This window comes from Calliphora vicina, chromosome 1 (assembly GCF_958450345.1).
Source record: "Calliphora vicina chromosome 1, idCalVici1.1, whole genome shotgun sequence".
Taxonomy (NCBI): domain Eukaryota; kingdom Metazoa; phylum Arthropoda; class Insecta; order Diptera; family Calliphoridae; genus Calliphora; species Calliphora vicina.
The window spans coordinates 60850886-60870271 of record NC_088780.1 but is presented as its reverse complement, the minus strand read 5'-3'; the positions used below and the strand labels follow the sequence as shown (position 1 = coordinate 60870271).

General features: G+C 29.2%; 1 protein-coding gene across 2 annotated transcripts in view; it reads right to left on the bottom strand.

Moving 5' to 3' along the window:
* The window catches only part of LOC135949166 (protein eva-1-like), a 151456-nt gene that overhangs the window by 21577 nt on the left and 110493 nt on the right, over positions 1–19386 (bottom strand). The window contains exons 5-9 of one of the 2 annotated variants that reach the window (XM_065498637.1): positions 11317–11484; positions 10496–10639; positions 9995–10259; positions 6522–6931; positions 3842–4194 (exon numbers count right to left, since the gene is read on the bottom strand). In XM_065498637.1, the coding sequence (XP_065354709.1) occupies positions 3842–4194; positions 6522–6931; positions 9995–10259; positions 10496–10639; positions 11317–11484 (1340 nt within the window). The remainder of the gene's footprint in view (positions 1–3841; positions 4195–6521; positions 6932–9994; positions 10260–10495; positions 10640–11316; positions 11485–19386) is intronic. The other variant, XM_065498636.1, reaches the window with a different exon arrangement.

Below are 19386 nucleotides of genomic sequence, written 5' to 3'. Positions count from 1 at the left end.
AACTTTTGGAATATACATTTTATGTCTACATTTTATGAAAGCTTAATTCCTTGCCTTTTCATAATTGTTTAAAATTTTGAAATCGGTATAAAACTGTGTGAGTTAGTGATACTAAAGTACTACGACCTACCCTAAAATAGTTTTTTCAAAATAACTCAAAATTTTGAAGGTGTTTCAAAATCTTTGAAAACAGTTTTAGTATATCCTCACCTACCCCTACAACCACCAAAGTGTTATTTTGTAGCAGAGTGTTATTCATAAAATTTGTCACACTATTTTGGAAAAAAAACCTTGCAACCCTAACAGTAATGGAAACAAATGAGGAAAATATATTAATAAATATTAATGTATGTCTGAGCGTGGCACCTGTCCTACAAAGTAAATAGTTATTATGCAGATATTCCACTATAATTGCGAAAGCTGGCAAACTTCGCGTGAATTACTTCGGTAACATTGTGTGCGGTTATGTACAAATTGTATAGTTATTTGCGAAAATTGTGACAGTCTTCAAACTCAATGTGAACCAATTTCTTATCAACGAATAAACTAAAAATGAGACAAATAGTACAATGTAAATAGTTATTTTCGAATATCCGAAGAACTATAATTGAGGTCTTAAAATTTTTCCCAATCAGCCTTATAATTTTACATAGTTTGCGGAAAATGGGCGGTGATGTGTTAGTGGACGGCGCCATAAAATGTAAATTGTTAATTTCGAATATAAGAAGAACTATAATCGTAAAAGTATTTAAACATTGTATACATCAATTTCCTGTAACTATACGGCGTTTGGCTGAAACTGGCCGAAATTGGATTAAATGGCTGGTACCCCAAGTAACCAAGAATGGAAGGGTTCGAAGCAGGGGGTTTTGATCTTGAGAACTATAATTACAAGATTCTTCAAACTTTGTCCGAATAGTTTTTTTTATTATTTTACATAGGATTGGATTATTGGGCGTGGCAGCTCCCATAGAAAGTACAATTCCGATCCAGTGTTTTGTTATGCCAAAAATTAAGGGGATCGGAGAAAATGACGTGCCCGCATACAAATTAAGTATTTATTATGGAATATTTCGAAAACTATAACAGTGAAATTCTCAAAACTTTGCTTGGATTATTTTGTTACCATTATACATAGTTGAACGCAAATGCAAATCGGTGGTATCAGACCATTCAAAGTAAATAGTTATTTTCGAAAATCTAAAGAACTGTTATAGCTAGAGTCTTCTACACACAAAAAAATCCATAGGTTATATTTCCTAAGAATATAGTATAAATTTAACTAAGCGCAAGGGTAGAATGGCATTTACAAAGTTTCTTAGTTAATATAACTTTATTTTAGATAATTTCATACATACCCTTTTGCACCAAAAATATTTTCAATTGACAATAAAATAAACAAAAACAACATCGAAAAAGATTCCAAACATCAAATAAGTAATTCCAATAGTTATATTAACATAGTTTTTAGGTAAAGTGTATTGTTTGAATTACCTATTGGCATAGATAATAAAACTTAGTTTTTAGTTTTCATATAAAAAGAAATTAACTAATTAAGCTTAGTTCATATAGCCTCGATTATTTTTTTATGTGTAGCTTTTAATAAATTGTTTTTCTATCATTGTAAGTAGTTTCACTACAAATAGGCTGGATCGAAGCATGCTCTCTGTAGATACAAAAGAAGCGGACCGAGCGTCTTAAGAAAAGTATGTATAATGATTTTTTAAAATCACAGGATATTTTTTATAGTTATTTTAATGTACATATTTCTAATTAATTATATTGAAGCCAATAAACAAAAATGTTTAAAGATAAAAATCATTTGGTTTTAGAACTATGTTCATTCGATTGTGGTAGAATATTTTCGGAATAAGCCCAAAATCGTGCATTCCTCTTAAAATGTATTCAATTACACTGCGGAACAGAGATTTTGGTGCCCGAGATTTGAACTACGTTTTGTACAAGCTGATGAACCCTCATTACTATGTTATACTTGATTTTTTCCAGTCAGCTCGCGTTTTCGAAATATCGCGGTTTTTATATTTTCATTGAATACCCTATTTTTTTGTGTTTTTCTAAAAAGTTTGGGTAATGCAGCTAAGAATGTGAAATTTTTTTAGCATGAGGATGGTATACGTAAACATATGCTTCTTTTGACTATAATAATTCTAATGGCTGTTTTGGAATATTTGTCTGATCTTTCAGGAAAGTTGAAATTTGACTCTTTTAGCTTTATCCTTAATAAAATTGTGCATTATGAATTTTAAATAAAAATTTAGCACTGAACATTCAAGGCATTATAGCGAACATAGTTTTTAATTAAAATGAAAAATTAGTTAAAAATTTAATGAAATATTTAGATAATATCCCGAAATTTTACATCCTAAAAAACTATTTTTTTTATAAATAAATTTTTAGGTAGTCATTAGTCTTATTTCTTAATACACATTTAAATCTAACTACAGCAATATAAATACTTCATTTGAAGTTTTTAAAAATATTGCGAATTTTGTATTTACGTGATTTACAGCGTTTTTGGTGAAAATATCTTAACATTTTTATTAAAAACACTAGTATTTTATATTAATTAATTTTTACAAACATATATATTTATTTCTACATTATATGTCCAGGAATTGTCTAAGCTGCGAATTTGAATACCAAAGTAATCAAAATACAATTGGAGAACAGTGTATGTAATTGATTTTCGCTGATCTTTTAATATATATTCGCCACAAATGTAGGAAAACATATTAGGATCTTTAACACAGCATCTCATCTTACAAGAGAAATTATATTTAGCAAAAACAAAATTTTTGATTAAATCTTTAGCTTATGTATAATCTTGCAGGTGTAAAACATTCAAGTTACTAACATTTGTATAATTTTTTAATACGAAAAACATATGAAAAATATTGTAAAACTTTGAGTTATTTGCCAAATAGTTTGGTATATTTTCAGCGAATTTTCAATATTTTTATATTAATTAGTTTATTGATATGTTTTTATTGTATATAGTGAAAAAATTTTGAACCCTTTTACCATAGGTCAAACTTATAAGGATGAAACTGAAAAAAGTTAATTTTCAACATCCTTGCGATATCACCAATATATCCTGAAATTTAGATAAACAAAATTGATGTCAAAGAAAAGATAATTTTGTGTAGAATACCAGTACAAAAATTAATTTTTAATTTTAGTCTCCATTTATGAAATAATCAAACAAAAAGAGAAAAAAATACAGAAAAACCAAAAAAATTAAAACCGCGATATCTTAAAAACAAGAGCTGCTCAAAAAAAACTAAAGATAGTTTCGACTATGAAATGTCACATACATGTTTTATCAAAAACATTTTCCGCGGCACCAAACCAAAATGTCAATTTTGTTCCTCTGTGTTATTTAAAATCAAAATATTGGTAAAACATTCATTCCTGTTTTTAATTAAATATAAATCAAAAGTTCATGTGAAAACTTTATCCCGCATTACAAGAGTTTTCCCAAGTGCTTGGAGTAGTGATGTCAAATAACAATGTTATCAAATTGATTAAAATGTGTTGCGCATTTCAGCACAACATAAATACAATACAACTGCAGAAAGGAATAGAGTTTATAAATACATATTTCTTCAATCCGTCAGTCAAAGTAATTATGCAAAATAGTTTAAAACATTAAAGGATTTCCAAAATACAGTTTCGAATGTTATAGTCAACAGAGAAGAGCAATGCAAAAACGAAGAAAAGTTGTTGTCACATTTCATAAATTTAACAAGATTAACCGTTTTGCTGAACGTTTAATGATGAAGGAAAAGGGAATACGTATAAGAAATATAAGTTTGTTTACCTCATTTCTTGTTGAAAGACTTGGCACTGGCATTGGACTAGTCAAGTCAATGTCTGCATCAATGTCAGATATATCATCTGCAAAGGAGCCGCTTTGTGTATCACGTGCTGTTGGCTCGTGTTGAAATTTATTATTATCACCAGCAACGACCACACCGCCGCCGCCACCAATAACGCCAGTACTGCCCATTTTATCACTGTTATTTTTCTCGTTGTTGCTACAGCTCGATAGACTATTTTTGCGGCAAGAACGCCTTCGCTGGAGGGTCAGTCGACCAATTACGAGAGTCAGACACAGCAACATCCCGACAGCGACAGATATGATTAAATACAGATAGAATTGCTCCTGATTTTCTGTAAAAATATAGAAAAAAACAACATATACATACATAAATACAGAGGAAGAAATGAAACAAAAACAAAATGAGAAATAGAAAAGAATAAAAATAATGAATGTTTATTTCAAAAATAGTTCTTGTTGGCAAATAAATGTACACTAAAGTAGTTTTATGTTCTACATATGTATTATACCATATTTAGATAACATTTATGTTTATTTTTTATTTTTGTTTATCAAATGGGATGACTATCTTACTCAAACATTATAAGCCAATCGTATTTTATTTTATCAGACTCTCCTACTCCTTGAAAATACATTGTTATGGAATAATGAAATAAAATATTTTTCAATATTATGATTTCTTGGTACATATTTTGGATGTATTGCTTATTTGTTGTATTTGTAAGTATACAGAAATATTATACATACGTTTGAATTTGGTTATAAGATGTAGGTTTATAAATTTAAGCACAAGAAAGCGAAGACAAAAATCAATCAATACGTCATAAATCTTAACAAAAATTTAAAGTTTTTAAAACATAAATCGTCGCTTACAAAAGAAACAATTTGAATTTTTGTAGCTATTAGTGTTGCACGTTGTAATAAATTGACCTAGAGTTTCCAAAAATCTAAAGAATTACAAGACCGCAGTTTCGATTTTAATAAATTTATTAAATATTATGATATTATAGAAACAAAATTAGTTGATATTATAGAAAATTCCCTGCAGGAAGTGTCAATAGTGAAACTATACTGATTTACTATTGACACAGTCACCAGTACTAGTGACTTATTTTACCCTAGACAATGCTATTTACTATAGACATTTAACATGTGCGTGTCATTGGAAGTCTACTACTGACGATATTACTATCGACTAGGTACTGATTCACTAGTACATTTTAGTAATTCTAATCTACACTTTTGGTACTTTTCTGAAGTAGATGTAAATAATGAAACTGCATATTTTGTTAACATTTGACGGTGTATTAAACAAATTAAAAAACGAAATGGTATGAATTCATAACAGATGGAAGAGTCGTCTTCGTTGACGCTTCGTTGACAATGTCGCTAAAAAGTCACCAAAATAGTAGACAAAACTGGTGAAATGGAGACACTTGTCCCCTGGTTTCCTTCAGGGTTGCTATAAAATACACATACATATACACTATCTATCTATTAGTGCTGTCAAATACTACTACTTTTCATTCAATATAACTAGAAAATTTTTATTTGGGAACTCAATAATACTCCATACTTTTAACTAAAAGTTTTTCTGTAACATTTTGCGTCATTTTTCCTTTAAAATTAAATAAATAACTCAATTTGAAGTTTAGTTGTCAGGAATTATGATACATTTTTTAAATGAATTTGTATCATTCTTTATTGGATGGTTTCCCAAAAATGGATTAGAATGTTTCATGCTTAGCCTACGAAAGGCAGCTTGCTACTTCATCTCAGCAATTATTGTAATACAATTTATGACTTTGGAGAAATTGTATGTATAATCAGGATCTAAAAGATTGTTATTTTACTGGGTTGTTGGTTTTACGCATTTAAAACCGTCTCACTTTTTGGTCTACATTTCCATATAAATATTATGCTTTTGATAATTACCTTATAATACAATAAAACATTTGACTTTTAATTTTAAATTTTTCTACTGGAAATATTTAAAAAAAAAACCGAGCACCGAAGAATAGTTTTCGGTTTAAGGTCCTGAAAAACCGCAGTTACGGTTTCAGTTAAAACCGAACACAAAACCCTACAAACAAGATATATGTATAACGACTTCCTACTTATTTATTTAAGAAATATGTATGATGGTATAATCATGGAATGATTCTAACCAAGATGAACAGTATCCGTTATTATTGGGAAAACAATTGTAAGAGCTAAATGTTCTAATTATCTTCAAAATTGATACCTTACATAGATACCAAAGTTTACAAGGATACTGAGATGAACGGACATCAACTCAAAAACTTACATATATACCCTATATACCAAAGTCAGACAAATATTTCTGACTTTGTGTCAGAAATAAAAAAATAATTATTATTATTATTTGAAAAACAAATTTAAAAAATCTGGAATTTAAAAAGCATGTTATTTTATGTAAATATAGTTGAAGATCCAAATAGTATGCTTGACATGACTCTAGAATAGCGTTTGTCGCTTATTAATAAGCGACAAACATTATTGTGTCTAAGTTTAGAATCGAATTAATCTAATTATTTCTGCATAAAAATAGTTTTATTAGTATGTATTTGCAAATGTGCAGTGAAATATTACAATATAATGCAATGATTTGATTTTATTTTAACTTGGATGAACTCACTTTTAATGTGGATAAAAGCATTAATCCAGTTGACAAGGAAACCAATGACGACAACACGCTCTGTGATGATGTCATCATTAGTGCAATTCAAACCAATTGTGCCCCAGTCATCCTCCATTTGACACCTTTTGCGATAAATGTAATGAGGAGAAATTGACAATTCATCACCATCATCATCCACATCATTGCCGTTTCCCTCATCAGTATGAAAATTCTCAGTATTTGAGGTCGTCGTTGATGAGGAATTTGTTGTAGTTGCTGGAGAATCTAATTCATTATTGAAGAATATTTTTGACAGTTCGTGAATTGAGTTAATTTTATTGAATAATGATGTTTCGACATCATCATCATCATCAACGTTAACATTAACATCATGACCACCATTATCATCATTATTATCGTCATCATGTCTAACATTAACTTTGTCGTTATGATTATACTCATATTCAACATCATCATTATGATCATCTGCGAAAAGGCACATACAACACAGGAAGCCATTGAGCTTTAATTTAGTTGCAATTCATATAAAGGTATTCTAAGGACACTTGATAGGTGAAGAAGCAAAGCTGAAGGCAAATGTTGTACGATGCAGGAATATGTATATATGTATGTATGTTTATGTATTTGTTAGAGCACAAACACTTGCAAAGTTTAGATACAAATGCGATGAATTGTTTATTTGTTTTTAAATGTGCGGGTGGGAGACTACCATCTACACTCGTATGTAAAGTGTGCTGGAACATTGCTACAAATTGAATACGCAACACACTCTAACAATGTTAATTTTACTTTGTTATACTATGTAAAATTAGAAAGAGAAACCTTTTAACATCTGAAAACTTTGTTACTAATGAATATTTGACAATTAACATTCACTCATTCATTCATTCCCCTACAAACATACATTCACAGACTTGCTGTTACATTCCTATTTTTTTGTTATTCATTTTTAACAATTGTTCAAATATATATGTACGTATGTATGTTCACTTAAGAGGAAATTTTTGTATACATACATACATATGTATGTATGAATATCACAATTAGTTAAAAATTAATTAACAAATTTATCGTGCCATGGGAATTGAGGATATTTGTTCAGAAAATCAAAAATTAATGCGAATTTACCTTAATACAGCTTGTGCGTACATCGATGTCTAATATGCGAAAATCGCTATCCACAATTTCAATAATTTTACAGGAGTTAACCCTCTAATGCCCAAGCATATCCAAGGCACTCATCGCAAAATTACCAATAAATGCAAATATAACTGATTTTCAAAAACTCATGTAACAGTTGCTAAAAAAATTATTTTAAAAAGCTTTCAGAGTTTTTGAAATGAAATAACAGTTATATTTGCAATTATTGGCATTTTGCGATGAGTACCTTGAGGAATGTTTAAGCATTAGAGGGTTAAGCAAAAGGAGTAAAAGTAAAAACAAAAAGAAAAAAAATGTTTGCATACATCGCAAATTCCCCAATGTTTCTAAAAAACATTGACAAATTTAATTTTGAATGCATAAATTGAAAAAAGCACAATATCGGTATTCAGTGTTTGATGCGTTTTATGTTGCAACTGATTGTTATTGCAATAATTTTGACATTGACAGCGAGCGGTATTTTAAGCAAATTTGCAATTAGGTAACAGCTGATATACAGAATTACTGGTCGTGAAAATTTACAAAAAGGTGTTTGATTATTATGTGAAATTGTTTTAAAATGCCACGAAATAACACTGAATAATTTTTATTTCTTCCATCGTCTACTTTTTGTTGGGTTTTTCTCTTTTTAATTTTTTATTTAGAGTTGTCGGCTACGATTTAGAGTTGTTTGACGATTTTAAATTATTGTTTACTAATGTCAGCTGTTCGAGTATCAGTGATGCAAATGTATTGCGTAGTAGAAAAAGCTACACAGTTTTTGTATTGCGCAAAAGCAATGATGTGACAATTGCAATTTTTCAAACACTGAACTTCGCTAATGATATCTTGCTTCTCATGCAAAATTGTTTAAATTTTATTCACGGATTTTGCATATTTAAATATACATATACACAGCGGACGTAGCAATACGAAAAAAGTATTAACTGTAAGGAAAGGTGCCCGTAAAAATTATACTTTTCGTTCAGTTTTTATACCCTTCACCTTCGTGAGAAGGGTATATATAAGTTTGTCATTCCGTTTGTAATTTCCACAATATAATTTTCCGATCCTATAAAGTATATATATTCTGGATCCTTATAGATAGCGGCGTTGATTAAACTATGTCTGTCTGTTGAAATCAATTTTCTGAAGACCCCAGATATCTATGATTAATTATGGACAGATACTCACAAAATTTGGTAATGTGATTTCTGTATTCAGAAAACTTATTCATAAGATATATGTATAACGACTTCCTACTTATTTATTTAAGGAATATGTATGATGGTAGAATCATGAAATGATTCTAACCAAGATGAACAGTCTCCGTTATTATTGGGAAAACAATTGTAAGAGCTAAATGTTCTAATTATCTTCAAAATTGATACCTTACATAGATACCAAAGTTTACAAGGATACTGAGATGAACGGACATCAACTCAAAAACTTACATATATACCCTACAAATTTAACTAAATATGTATGTTTGTTTGCACTTGTTTGTATAAAGTTCTCAATAAGTCTACTTTTACTTTGTGTTGTTGTCATTCGAGTGATTATATTGAAATTATAGAATTTTATTTCAGTTATTAAATGTTTTAATTGTGGTCTGATGGTAAAATCGATCACCAGCTTTATGTTATAGTGTCAGAAGCAATAGTATTAACTGAGAATAAACATATGTACTATATACTGATAAAAATTATTGACTGTTTTTTTATATTATTTATATTTTGGAAAACAGCATTGAATCAAATCGTTTTATTAACGAATATTTACTCCCATGTTCTATTGTTGTTCCTCCTATATTGGTTGTATTCAATGCCCTTAAAACAATCAATTAAAACTTTTGCATTTCCTCCCTTAATGGCGTTTATTGTTATTGAAATTGTAAAAAGTTTTTTTGTATTTCAATTGATTTTTTCTTCGTTTTTAATTTCAATGACTCATTAACCTCAATACTTGTATTCAAAGAGTTTTACTTGTAGTATCAGTTATACACATCCACCCACTCCTACATGCAAAAAGTTAGTTATTCAATCATTTATTACTTTCAATCAATAAAAATTATTTCAATTATTAAGTAACAAAATGAAAACATGTTGTAAGTAAGACATTAATTAAAATGTGGAGTTTTTAAATGAAAAGCAAACACAAAGGTGTATAACATTGACTGCAGCAATATGTTTATTTTTGTAATTTTTTATTTACAGACACTTTGGAGCAATTTAAGAAGTATGATTTCGCTGTTAGTCATTAAACACAGAAGCGGTGCAAGAAAGTGGCTTCATAAATAATGTACATACGTACTTATATTTAGGTGGTACCTACCTTCCAAAGAATTGTCGTTGCGTGAAAGTATGGATGGCATTAGGGTAGTTGTGGGCTCACTGGAACGCATATTAAAATCATAGGGAAAGCCGGCATTTGGTATGGCACCCTGCAGTTTAGGTGCCTGTGGTATGGCCTCGCCTTCCTTGTAGAATTGATCCTCATCGTAGAGTTCATCTTGATCTAAATCCAACTCACTTTGCTGCGGCTCATCTGGTTCTGGTGCGGTTTCATAGCGATCCTTAAGTACTTTACGCGGTACTAAAAAATGTAAAATATGTACATTAAACATGATGAAGAAAAAGATGATGATTAAATGTCGTTTATATAAGTGGATTTTTCATAAATAGTAAAGTAGGTATTTATGCATGTAATTTAAAACGAATTTATTTTTTTTATTCTGTTTCATTTTTGTTTGTCTGCAGTGTAATTTACTCTATTTACACTTGTATGAATGTAGATTTAAATAATTTACGTATATATTTCGCAGTACTTACTGCAAGTATAAACGACCTTTAAATGCATGGGTATGTCATTTTTGCAGGGTCTGCCGAAAGTACCAGCATCCGCAGTTATAGAACATCGTCGTCGTCCGTGACAAATTTGCATAACAGTCTCCGTGGCATATGAAACCAGGCAGGCTAAATAGTTGAATGAAAAATACAAAGAAGAGCAAATAAAAATAAAGTGAAATCGCAAAAAGATGTGAAAAGACTTTCCACACACACCCGCGTAAATGTAATTTTAACAATGACTTGATAAGAATTTTTCCATCTTTCTTCTTATTCTTTGACTCATGCAATTATAGGGTAATATCTTACTATATGTGTTTGACTAAATTAAGGTGGCACCCTAATTGCATATTATAGGGTAAAATCTTATATACTAGGCTGCCCCTTATTTTACACTCTTTTGATTATCTATGTTCCCAAGGTTTAATGAGATAGACAAATTTCAAAGTAGCAATATTTTTTAAATTGATAGTTTTTGTATTTCATAGATGTTAAAATATAATATTGTTTTCAATTGTAAATGCTAATGAAGATTAAAAATTAAATATTAGAAATAATTTAATATAATTAAAAGCAATTTTTTGGGGTCAATCGACGTCAGGAAATGTTTCTTTTAAAATATCTATTGGTAAGTAAAATATAAAAATGAATTTTTCTCTAATTTTCAGCATTTCGTTTTTAGATAATATTGAACAATTAAGCCTTGCAACTTCGTAAATTCAAAAAATGCAGAATAAGGGCCATCCTAATACGTAACGTAGGTATTTATGTATGTAAGTGTATATTTAGTATAAACTAGTACTTACTCTGTTTAGTATTTGTATCTGGAGCATTTTGTGTATTGTTATGCGGGCATTGCACACTTTTGCGTTCTATGTAGCCAAAGGAGGCACTGTATATTGCAATCCTTGAATAAGGATTGCATACAAGTGGCATATTGTCATTTTCACAAGCTTCTTTCGAACGAAACTCATCTGCAAAGATTGCCAAAGAAAAAAAGCATATAAAAAGGGAATTAAATAGAAAATTGCAAGAAAAGCCATTAGTTTTATACACTTAATTTTCTTCTCCCAACTAAACAACATTTACAACTAGAAGAAGTAGAAGTTCGTATACATAGAGAAGGAAAAACAAAAAATATAAGTTGGCGTTTAAGATGAGACAAAATGAAAAATAAAAAAGAAAATGTATTTATTCTCATTAAATTTCCATAACAAGTAGCAAACAATGAAAAACTTATAATTTTCCAAGACTTTAAAGTAAAATGGCGCTTAGAAAAGAACCGCAGTTATCAGCATTTAGATCCTTTTTATTTGCCAATTTTCAACTCAAATTCCATTTCACATTTTCTTAAGTGCGATTTTATTTATTTGAATTGTTTCTCCTTGGGCAAATCCAGAAATTATACTTGGAAAGCAAACAAAAACAAAGTTAACATGTTTATCTCTAAATAAGATTTTTCAATTTCCTCTTACTCATCCGAAAATGTCCACAAAATACAATTAAATAAAAAAATGTCAATTGTATTAAAAGTGATGTGGTGCGATTTTTATTTTATTTGCTACAATCAAGTTGCTTTATTCTATTCATGTGGTTCGTTAAATACGAAATTATTTTTAAAACATTATTAAAAAGAAAAATAGAAAAGTTTATTTATGTCTGGGGCAAATGGAAAATTAATTAACTTAAGGGCGTTAAATCATAAAAATTTTATTTTATATGTGACATTGATCTCTATACATTTATCCCAAATAATACACATTATTGTATTACTCCCACGTTTAGTTAGATGTTTAACTATATGTTCTATAACACCAAATAAAATTCTGGTGCTCTAACGTGAATTTATTTAAAAATAATTGCATTATTCCTGACTACAATTTTGGTCTCAGAAGGAAACTCGGTACTAACGATTTCGCTAACATACAGATTGCTGCTCTAAACTTTAGAGTTTAAAGTCTGACACGAAGAATTAATAAACACAAAGAAATCAGTTTCGTTTTAAAAACCTAAAAAAATGTGTCTTCAAATATTTAAATTTTCGAATAATTCGGCTAACTGCTTTTAATTTTTGTATTAGCTTCGCCTGCCGGTTAAAAATGTTGACAAAATCTTTTTATTTATAATTAAAATATACATTTTATTATATTATTTATTATTTGAGTAGGTGAGATGCAAAACTCGTTCGTTACAAATTTAAAAAAAATTTAAATAACCGTTGATTCTGGCAGTCCTTGTGGAGCTTTATGGTAAGCAATACAGAAGTTGTATGGATGCATGTTCTTTTCTATATTTTTACTTGACTTAAAATTGCAGTTAGCAGCAAAACTTGCTTGTTCCATTCATCAGTAATTTTCAAAACTCTCTCATTACATATTCCGTAGCAAAACTCGCTGGTTCAATGTTTTAATCATTCTATTTGAAGTGTGCTAATTTCTAAATTGTTAAGATCTTTATTTTATTTTTTATTTTATTTATTTAAATCGCCAATGAAATTACAATTTCTTACAGGCTAGCATAATTCTTAAATCTTAATTAAAATGTATTTAATATAGTATAATTTAAAAAAATACAAAGTTTAAATGTCATCAGTTTAATAAATGAATACTCCGTTTGATGACGTTAGGATCAGTCGAATAGTCAATAAGATGATAGAAGTTATTGAATTGAGCACTAACTCTACGCATTGGATCAAAGTTTGCATAATTTGAACGGAAATATTGGATCTTAAGTGGGATATAATTCCTTGTTGGTCGATTTGGAACTATGAATTCGATTTTACGAAGTAGGAATTCCGAATTAGTTGTTCCATTCAGTAAATTAACCATGAATGAGATATTCATATATATTCTTCTACTTTTTAGAGTAGGGAGTTTTATGAGTGCTAATCGACTTTCATATGATGGTAAATTAATGTTTGAATTCCATGGGAGTTTGCGAAGGCAAAATAAAAGAAATTGTTTTTGGACGGATTCAATTTTCCTTATATAGGTATCGTACTGCGGATCCCAGACAACACTAGCATATTCTAAAATTGGTCTCACAAGTGACGTAAACAATTGCTTTGTGACATAAGGATCATCAAACTCTTTTCCCCAGCGTTTGATGAAACCTAATACCCCTTTGGCTTTGTTAATAGTTTGTGAAATGTGAGAGTTAAAACATAATTTATTATCAAGTAATACGCCAAGATCATGGAATATCTCAACTTTATCAAGTTGATGATCATTGATCGAGTATCTACAGATTACTGGACTTCGTCTGTAGAATGTAATTTGTTTACATTTTTTCAAATTCAGATCCATTAAATTCTTATTATACCATTGGTTAAAATTATCCAGATCAGCTTGAAGTAAGGAACATTGGTTAGATTGATTTAAGCTAAGGAAGAGCTTAACGTCATCGGCATACATTAACATTTTGGAATTCTTAATACAGGATGGTAGATCATTAATGAATATTAGAAATAATACTGGACCCAAATGACTACCTTGAGGAACACCAGATATAACTGGAATATTTTTTGATTTATAGTCTCTGAACAATACACATTGATGTCTGGTTTTCAAATATGTGGAAATCCATTTGAGAAATACAGGTGAAAGTCCAAGTTTGTCTAATTTATACAGAAGAAGATCATGATTCACTTTATCGAATGCCTTACTGAAATCCGTATAGATAGTGTCAGTTTGTAAGTCGGAATAAAAAGATGTTATCACTGAAGTTGTAAATTCCAATAAATTACTGGTAGCTGAACAACCTTTTCTAAATCCGTGCTGGAATGGAGATAGAAATGATGCAAGTTGATGTGATAATGTTTCAGTTACTATTTTCTCAAAAAGTTTGGGAATAACACTCAATTTAGCTATACCTCTATAAATAGAAATATTGGATCTGCTTCCGGATTTGAACAAAGGAATAATATATGATTTTTTCCAGAAATCAGGAAAATAACCATTGGAAAGTGATGCGTTAAATAAGTATGTTAAGGGCAATACAAACGGATATAAACACTTCATAAGAACACAACTCGGGACACCATCGGGACCATATTTATCTGAAAATTTTAATTTCCGTATAGCTGTCATAACAGTTTATGTATGTATTGCTGATACGGATATATTGGATACGGATAATTAGATAATTGATTCAAGCTCTTAGAATTAGAATACGAAGAGGAAAAGAAGTCAGCAAACATGTCACAAATCTCCGAATCATTTGAAGATTCTATGTCACCAAATTTCATCATAGATGGATATCCAGATACTCGACGTTTCGAATTGACGAACTGATAGAATGATTTAGGATTATTTTTGAAATTTCTCCTTACTTTAAAAATATATTTATTGTAACATTGGATATTTGCTAAATTGTAAGCTGATCTGGATACTGAGTATCTCGCGTAATCAGTTGATAGACCAGATTTCCTGTATTTTTTATAATGTTTATTTTTCAAATTCTTTAAACTCGTAAGCTGCGTGGTGTCCAAGGAGGACCATTCGGAATTATTTTCTTCATCATTGGAATAGATGATTTAAAACATTTAAATAAGCCATCATAAAATTGATTTAGAATCAGATCAATGTTATGGGGACTTAAATTGTTATTAGGATTAATTTCGAACCAATTTTCCGTTGAGAGTAGGTGATTTAATTTGGAGTAATCAGCTTTCTTAAAGTCAAAGACCTTTTCCTCATTTAGAGCAGGTTTTGCCGATACTTGAGTTTTTAAATATGTACTAATTTCAAGAGTAGGGTGATAAGCATCTTCTGGTGTAGATAAAGGATTAATGCGTTGTACATTAAATTCATCAGGTTGATCTACAAACACTAAATCCAGTAGTTTTCCTAATGAATTCGGTATGCTATTTATTTGAAAAAGTGCCAAATCTGCAATGGAATCTAATAGGTCTACATTTGATTCGGAATTTATTGACGGACTTAAAAAGTAAGAATCAGGAGTTTTACACCACATTATGTTCGGCATATTAAAGTCTCCTAGAACAATAATCATGTCATCAGGTTTGGATAGTTTTACTACGAGCTTTATCGCTGTAGCGTGTAGTTCATATATGTGGATACTTGACGTAGGAGGAATATAAGAGCATGTGATAAATACAGTCCTAAATTTAGTTTTGACACATGTAGCGATGAATTCGATATCTTGGACATCATTAAGGATTATTTATTCTGAAGGAAAAAGAGTTGAGACGGCAATCAAAACTCCGCCACCTTCCTTTCCAACTCTATCGCGTCTATAAATTTGGAATTTATTGCACATTATTTCGGAATTGTGGATCCTCCTCTCAGGTTTATCACGGAGCCATGTTTCAGTTAGAACTATGATGTTATGTTCAATGTCGAAGCTTTGAAGATAAAATGACTTTAATTTTGTATTCATGCCACGAACATTCTGATAACCGATAGAGATTAATGTAAGATTATTAGATTTGTCAAGTCTACATTTAGCATTTAACGGTTTACTCGATTCAATTAGTTTTTTGGATTGTAATCAGCAGCCTTAGGAAGAGTAACATTGTTGTCTTCACGATAAATAAATTGACGAACAATTGTATTTTTTGGCCAAAAATTTGGATGTACTAATCGGTCAAAAATACTCTCAGGAACAATAATCTTAAATGATGCTCTATTACGGGCGTTAATCTTATATATTTGGATATCATTGTATAATTCCGTGCCAAGATTTGTCCTAATATGGAAATCCACATCATTTACGGATGTATCTTGAGCAAAACGTGTGGCAAATATAGTTTTCCTAGGAGGAATAATTTTTAGAGGCTTGGGTGTTACAACTGCAGTAAATGGATTTATAGACTGATTATTAACATTCGAGTTTGTTCTGACGTTAGAGGAAGGAGACGGTAAAGGAGTAAGTATTAGTTCAGGAGGATGAATATTTGTAGTTTGATTAATAGCAGAAGGATTGACTGATTTTGGAGGAACCATTATCAAATTAGCAGGAGCCATGTTTGTATTCTGATCAAGAACAACATTCGCGTAAGTTGCGATATCTGAGGATGGAGTAACAACAATTGGATTTGGAGAAACTGCCATTGGAATTTGACCACTATTTGGAGTTTGATTTTGTGTGTTATCTTAATTACAGAACTTTTCCTACTGAAAGCTTCAACTTCATTTTAAATTCAAAACTTCAAAGAGAATGATAATAGAAGAAACCCAGAAAGGACTGTTAACTCTGCGGTGGGAGATTAATTACAGAACCAACTTTTGCACCCCAAAACCATTGTGGAAGCGAGACCTACTTCCCATCAGTGTGGAGATTAAAATTAGAAAGAAAAATGAGGATTATAAAACCGCTTTGGGGAAAATTGAATATCCTATAATGACCTACAATTTTATGCTATGATCATGCATAATAATAATAATAATAATTATATTGATCATGATATGGAGGAAATTAATGAAGAATACAGTGAAGGTGAAGATTTCACCTTATCACTTTAAAAATTAAAATTTTTCTTTTCTAAAACTTTTAAAAATTTACTTTAATTACTGTTTTACTACTGTTACCATGTTTTTAATAATTTAGTGTGGTGTAAAACTAATTCGATGATATATGATCGAAAACTGGTGGCAAAACTTGTTCGTTCCAAACTTCTATCAATTATTTCTAAATTTTTGAACTGTTGAGTTTTAGTCAAGAATGGAGTCCATTTAATCAGCCGCTACATGTTTTTCGCTTTTTCCCAAAATTCGGTTTATGTGTAACGAGTGAGTTTTGTATTTCACCTACTCATTTGTAAAATTGAAACACGATTAGAAAAACCTAAACATTAGTTTCGGAGTTTTGAATGCTCTTGCATAGAATTATTTTCCTATTTTTTTTATCGTAAATAAGTTTATGTTCTTTCATTCGAAGTTAATAAAGTAAAAATATTTAATGATACTTTTGTGCCAAAGACTCAATATTCCTGCATTAAGTGTAATAGACTAAACTATTGTCATGGAAATGCTTTTGTTTTCCTTTCTTGGAATAAATGACAAGGTACATGTTATATTTACTTATATTACTCAATCTTAAGATTAAATTCTTTTCAATGTAAAAACTGAGAAAAACTTTATACCTATTTGCTGTACCATAAACTTTATCATATACTTGAAAAACTACAAGTTAAAATATCCTTAAGTAATATTGAGTTTGTATTCCCTCTTCAAACAGACTCACCAAGATTTCCATTACAAGGAAACACACAATATTAAAAATTTAAATGTAAGGTATCGTTAGTTTCTATAGTATCTTAAAAAACATATTGTATTTGAATAACAAAAATCACCATAATAACAATCTAAATATTTAAGATTTATTTTATAGCATTTGTTTTTCTTTTAAAAAAAATATGGGTGTTGTTGTTATTTTCTATTGTTGTTGTAGTTATTATACAATATTTATTCATTCTGTTTGAAATACAGTATCTTATAATGGATTTTTGTCCAAAAATACATAAAAGTCTGTAATCAAAAATTTGTATTCAATGTATTTGCTCAAAAAAAATAAGTAAGTGTGTTTTTGGTACTAAAAAGAAAATCAAAATATTTTTATTTTTGTTTGTTTTAATTAGCATTATTTCAACTATAAATGCGTAGTTCGAAAATTGAAAAAGCGACGTGAACAAATGTATTAAATCTGGTTACAATCGGTCTATTCTTTTTCATATCACCCATACAAATACCCTCTATGAATAGAAAAAAGCTCATATAAGTTATGTCATAACTATAAACGCTTTATATTTTTCGGTTACTCCAAACTTACAGACGTGGTTTGTTCAAACTATTTATAGAACCTTAATGTGTTATAATTAGGGATGTGCAACTAATTGAATAATCAAACAAATAATATACTGATTAATCAATTAATCAATATTTCTGATTAACCAAAACTATGATTAATCAATTAATTTGAATTTTGATTTTTCAAATACAGAAAAAATTATATTTCAATTCAAACATTTATCACATATTGAACTGGTTTCTATTATTTCATAATTGAATCAAGTATTCATGTGCTCAAAAACAGAATTTTCTGATATTTTCTATTGAATTTTGAGTTTTGAATTTGATAATTTTTACAATTGAATATACAATTTTCGTTATTGGTTGAACTTTAAATACAAAAATTATTGAATATATAATTTTTGTATTTAAAGTTCAACCAATAACGAAAATTCTATATTCAATTGTCAAAATTATCTATTCAATAATTTTTGTATTTAAAGTTCAACCAATAACGAAAACTCTATATTCAATTGTCAAAATTATCAAATTCAAAACTCAAAATTCAATAGAAAATATCAGAAAATTTTGTTTTTGAGAAATAGTTTTTTCTGTGAATTTAAATATTTTGTTTTAGAAATATTATAAAGAAAAAATAAACATAAGAAAGCAAAAATTACACAAAATTCAAATAATTTATGTATTTGAAATTATTCAAATTTATAATAACGATAATTTTGTTCAAAATTTACGCCAAAATACATGGTTAACGTATGCGTATGAAATTGCAACAAAACAGAAAACGCTATATTTGTTTCCAACGTTAAAACAAATAATTTATAAAACCTTTATAAAATAGCCCATTGTATTGATTTAATGTTAGCAAAACATTTGTTATATTCATTTACTTTTGTGGCAGTTATGAAGAAATTTATATACAGGTGTTGAAAATACCGATGTTTGCACTTTTCTGAGCTCCTATTTGAGATATGGATATTTGAGTGTCATGGTCTTATTTTTCTCGATTTTTATTTTAAATAATCTAAAAAAATTCTTCTATTTAAAAAGGTCCAAAAACTCTCAAATTATTTTTAATTTAAAAGAATATGGACATTTTTTCATTTT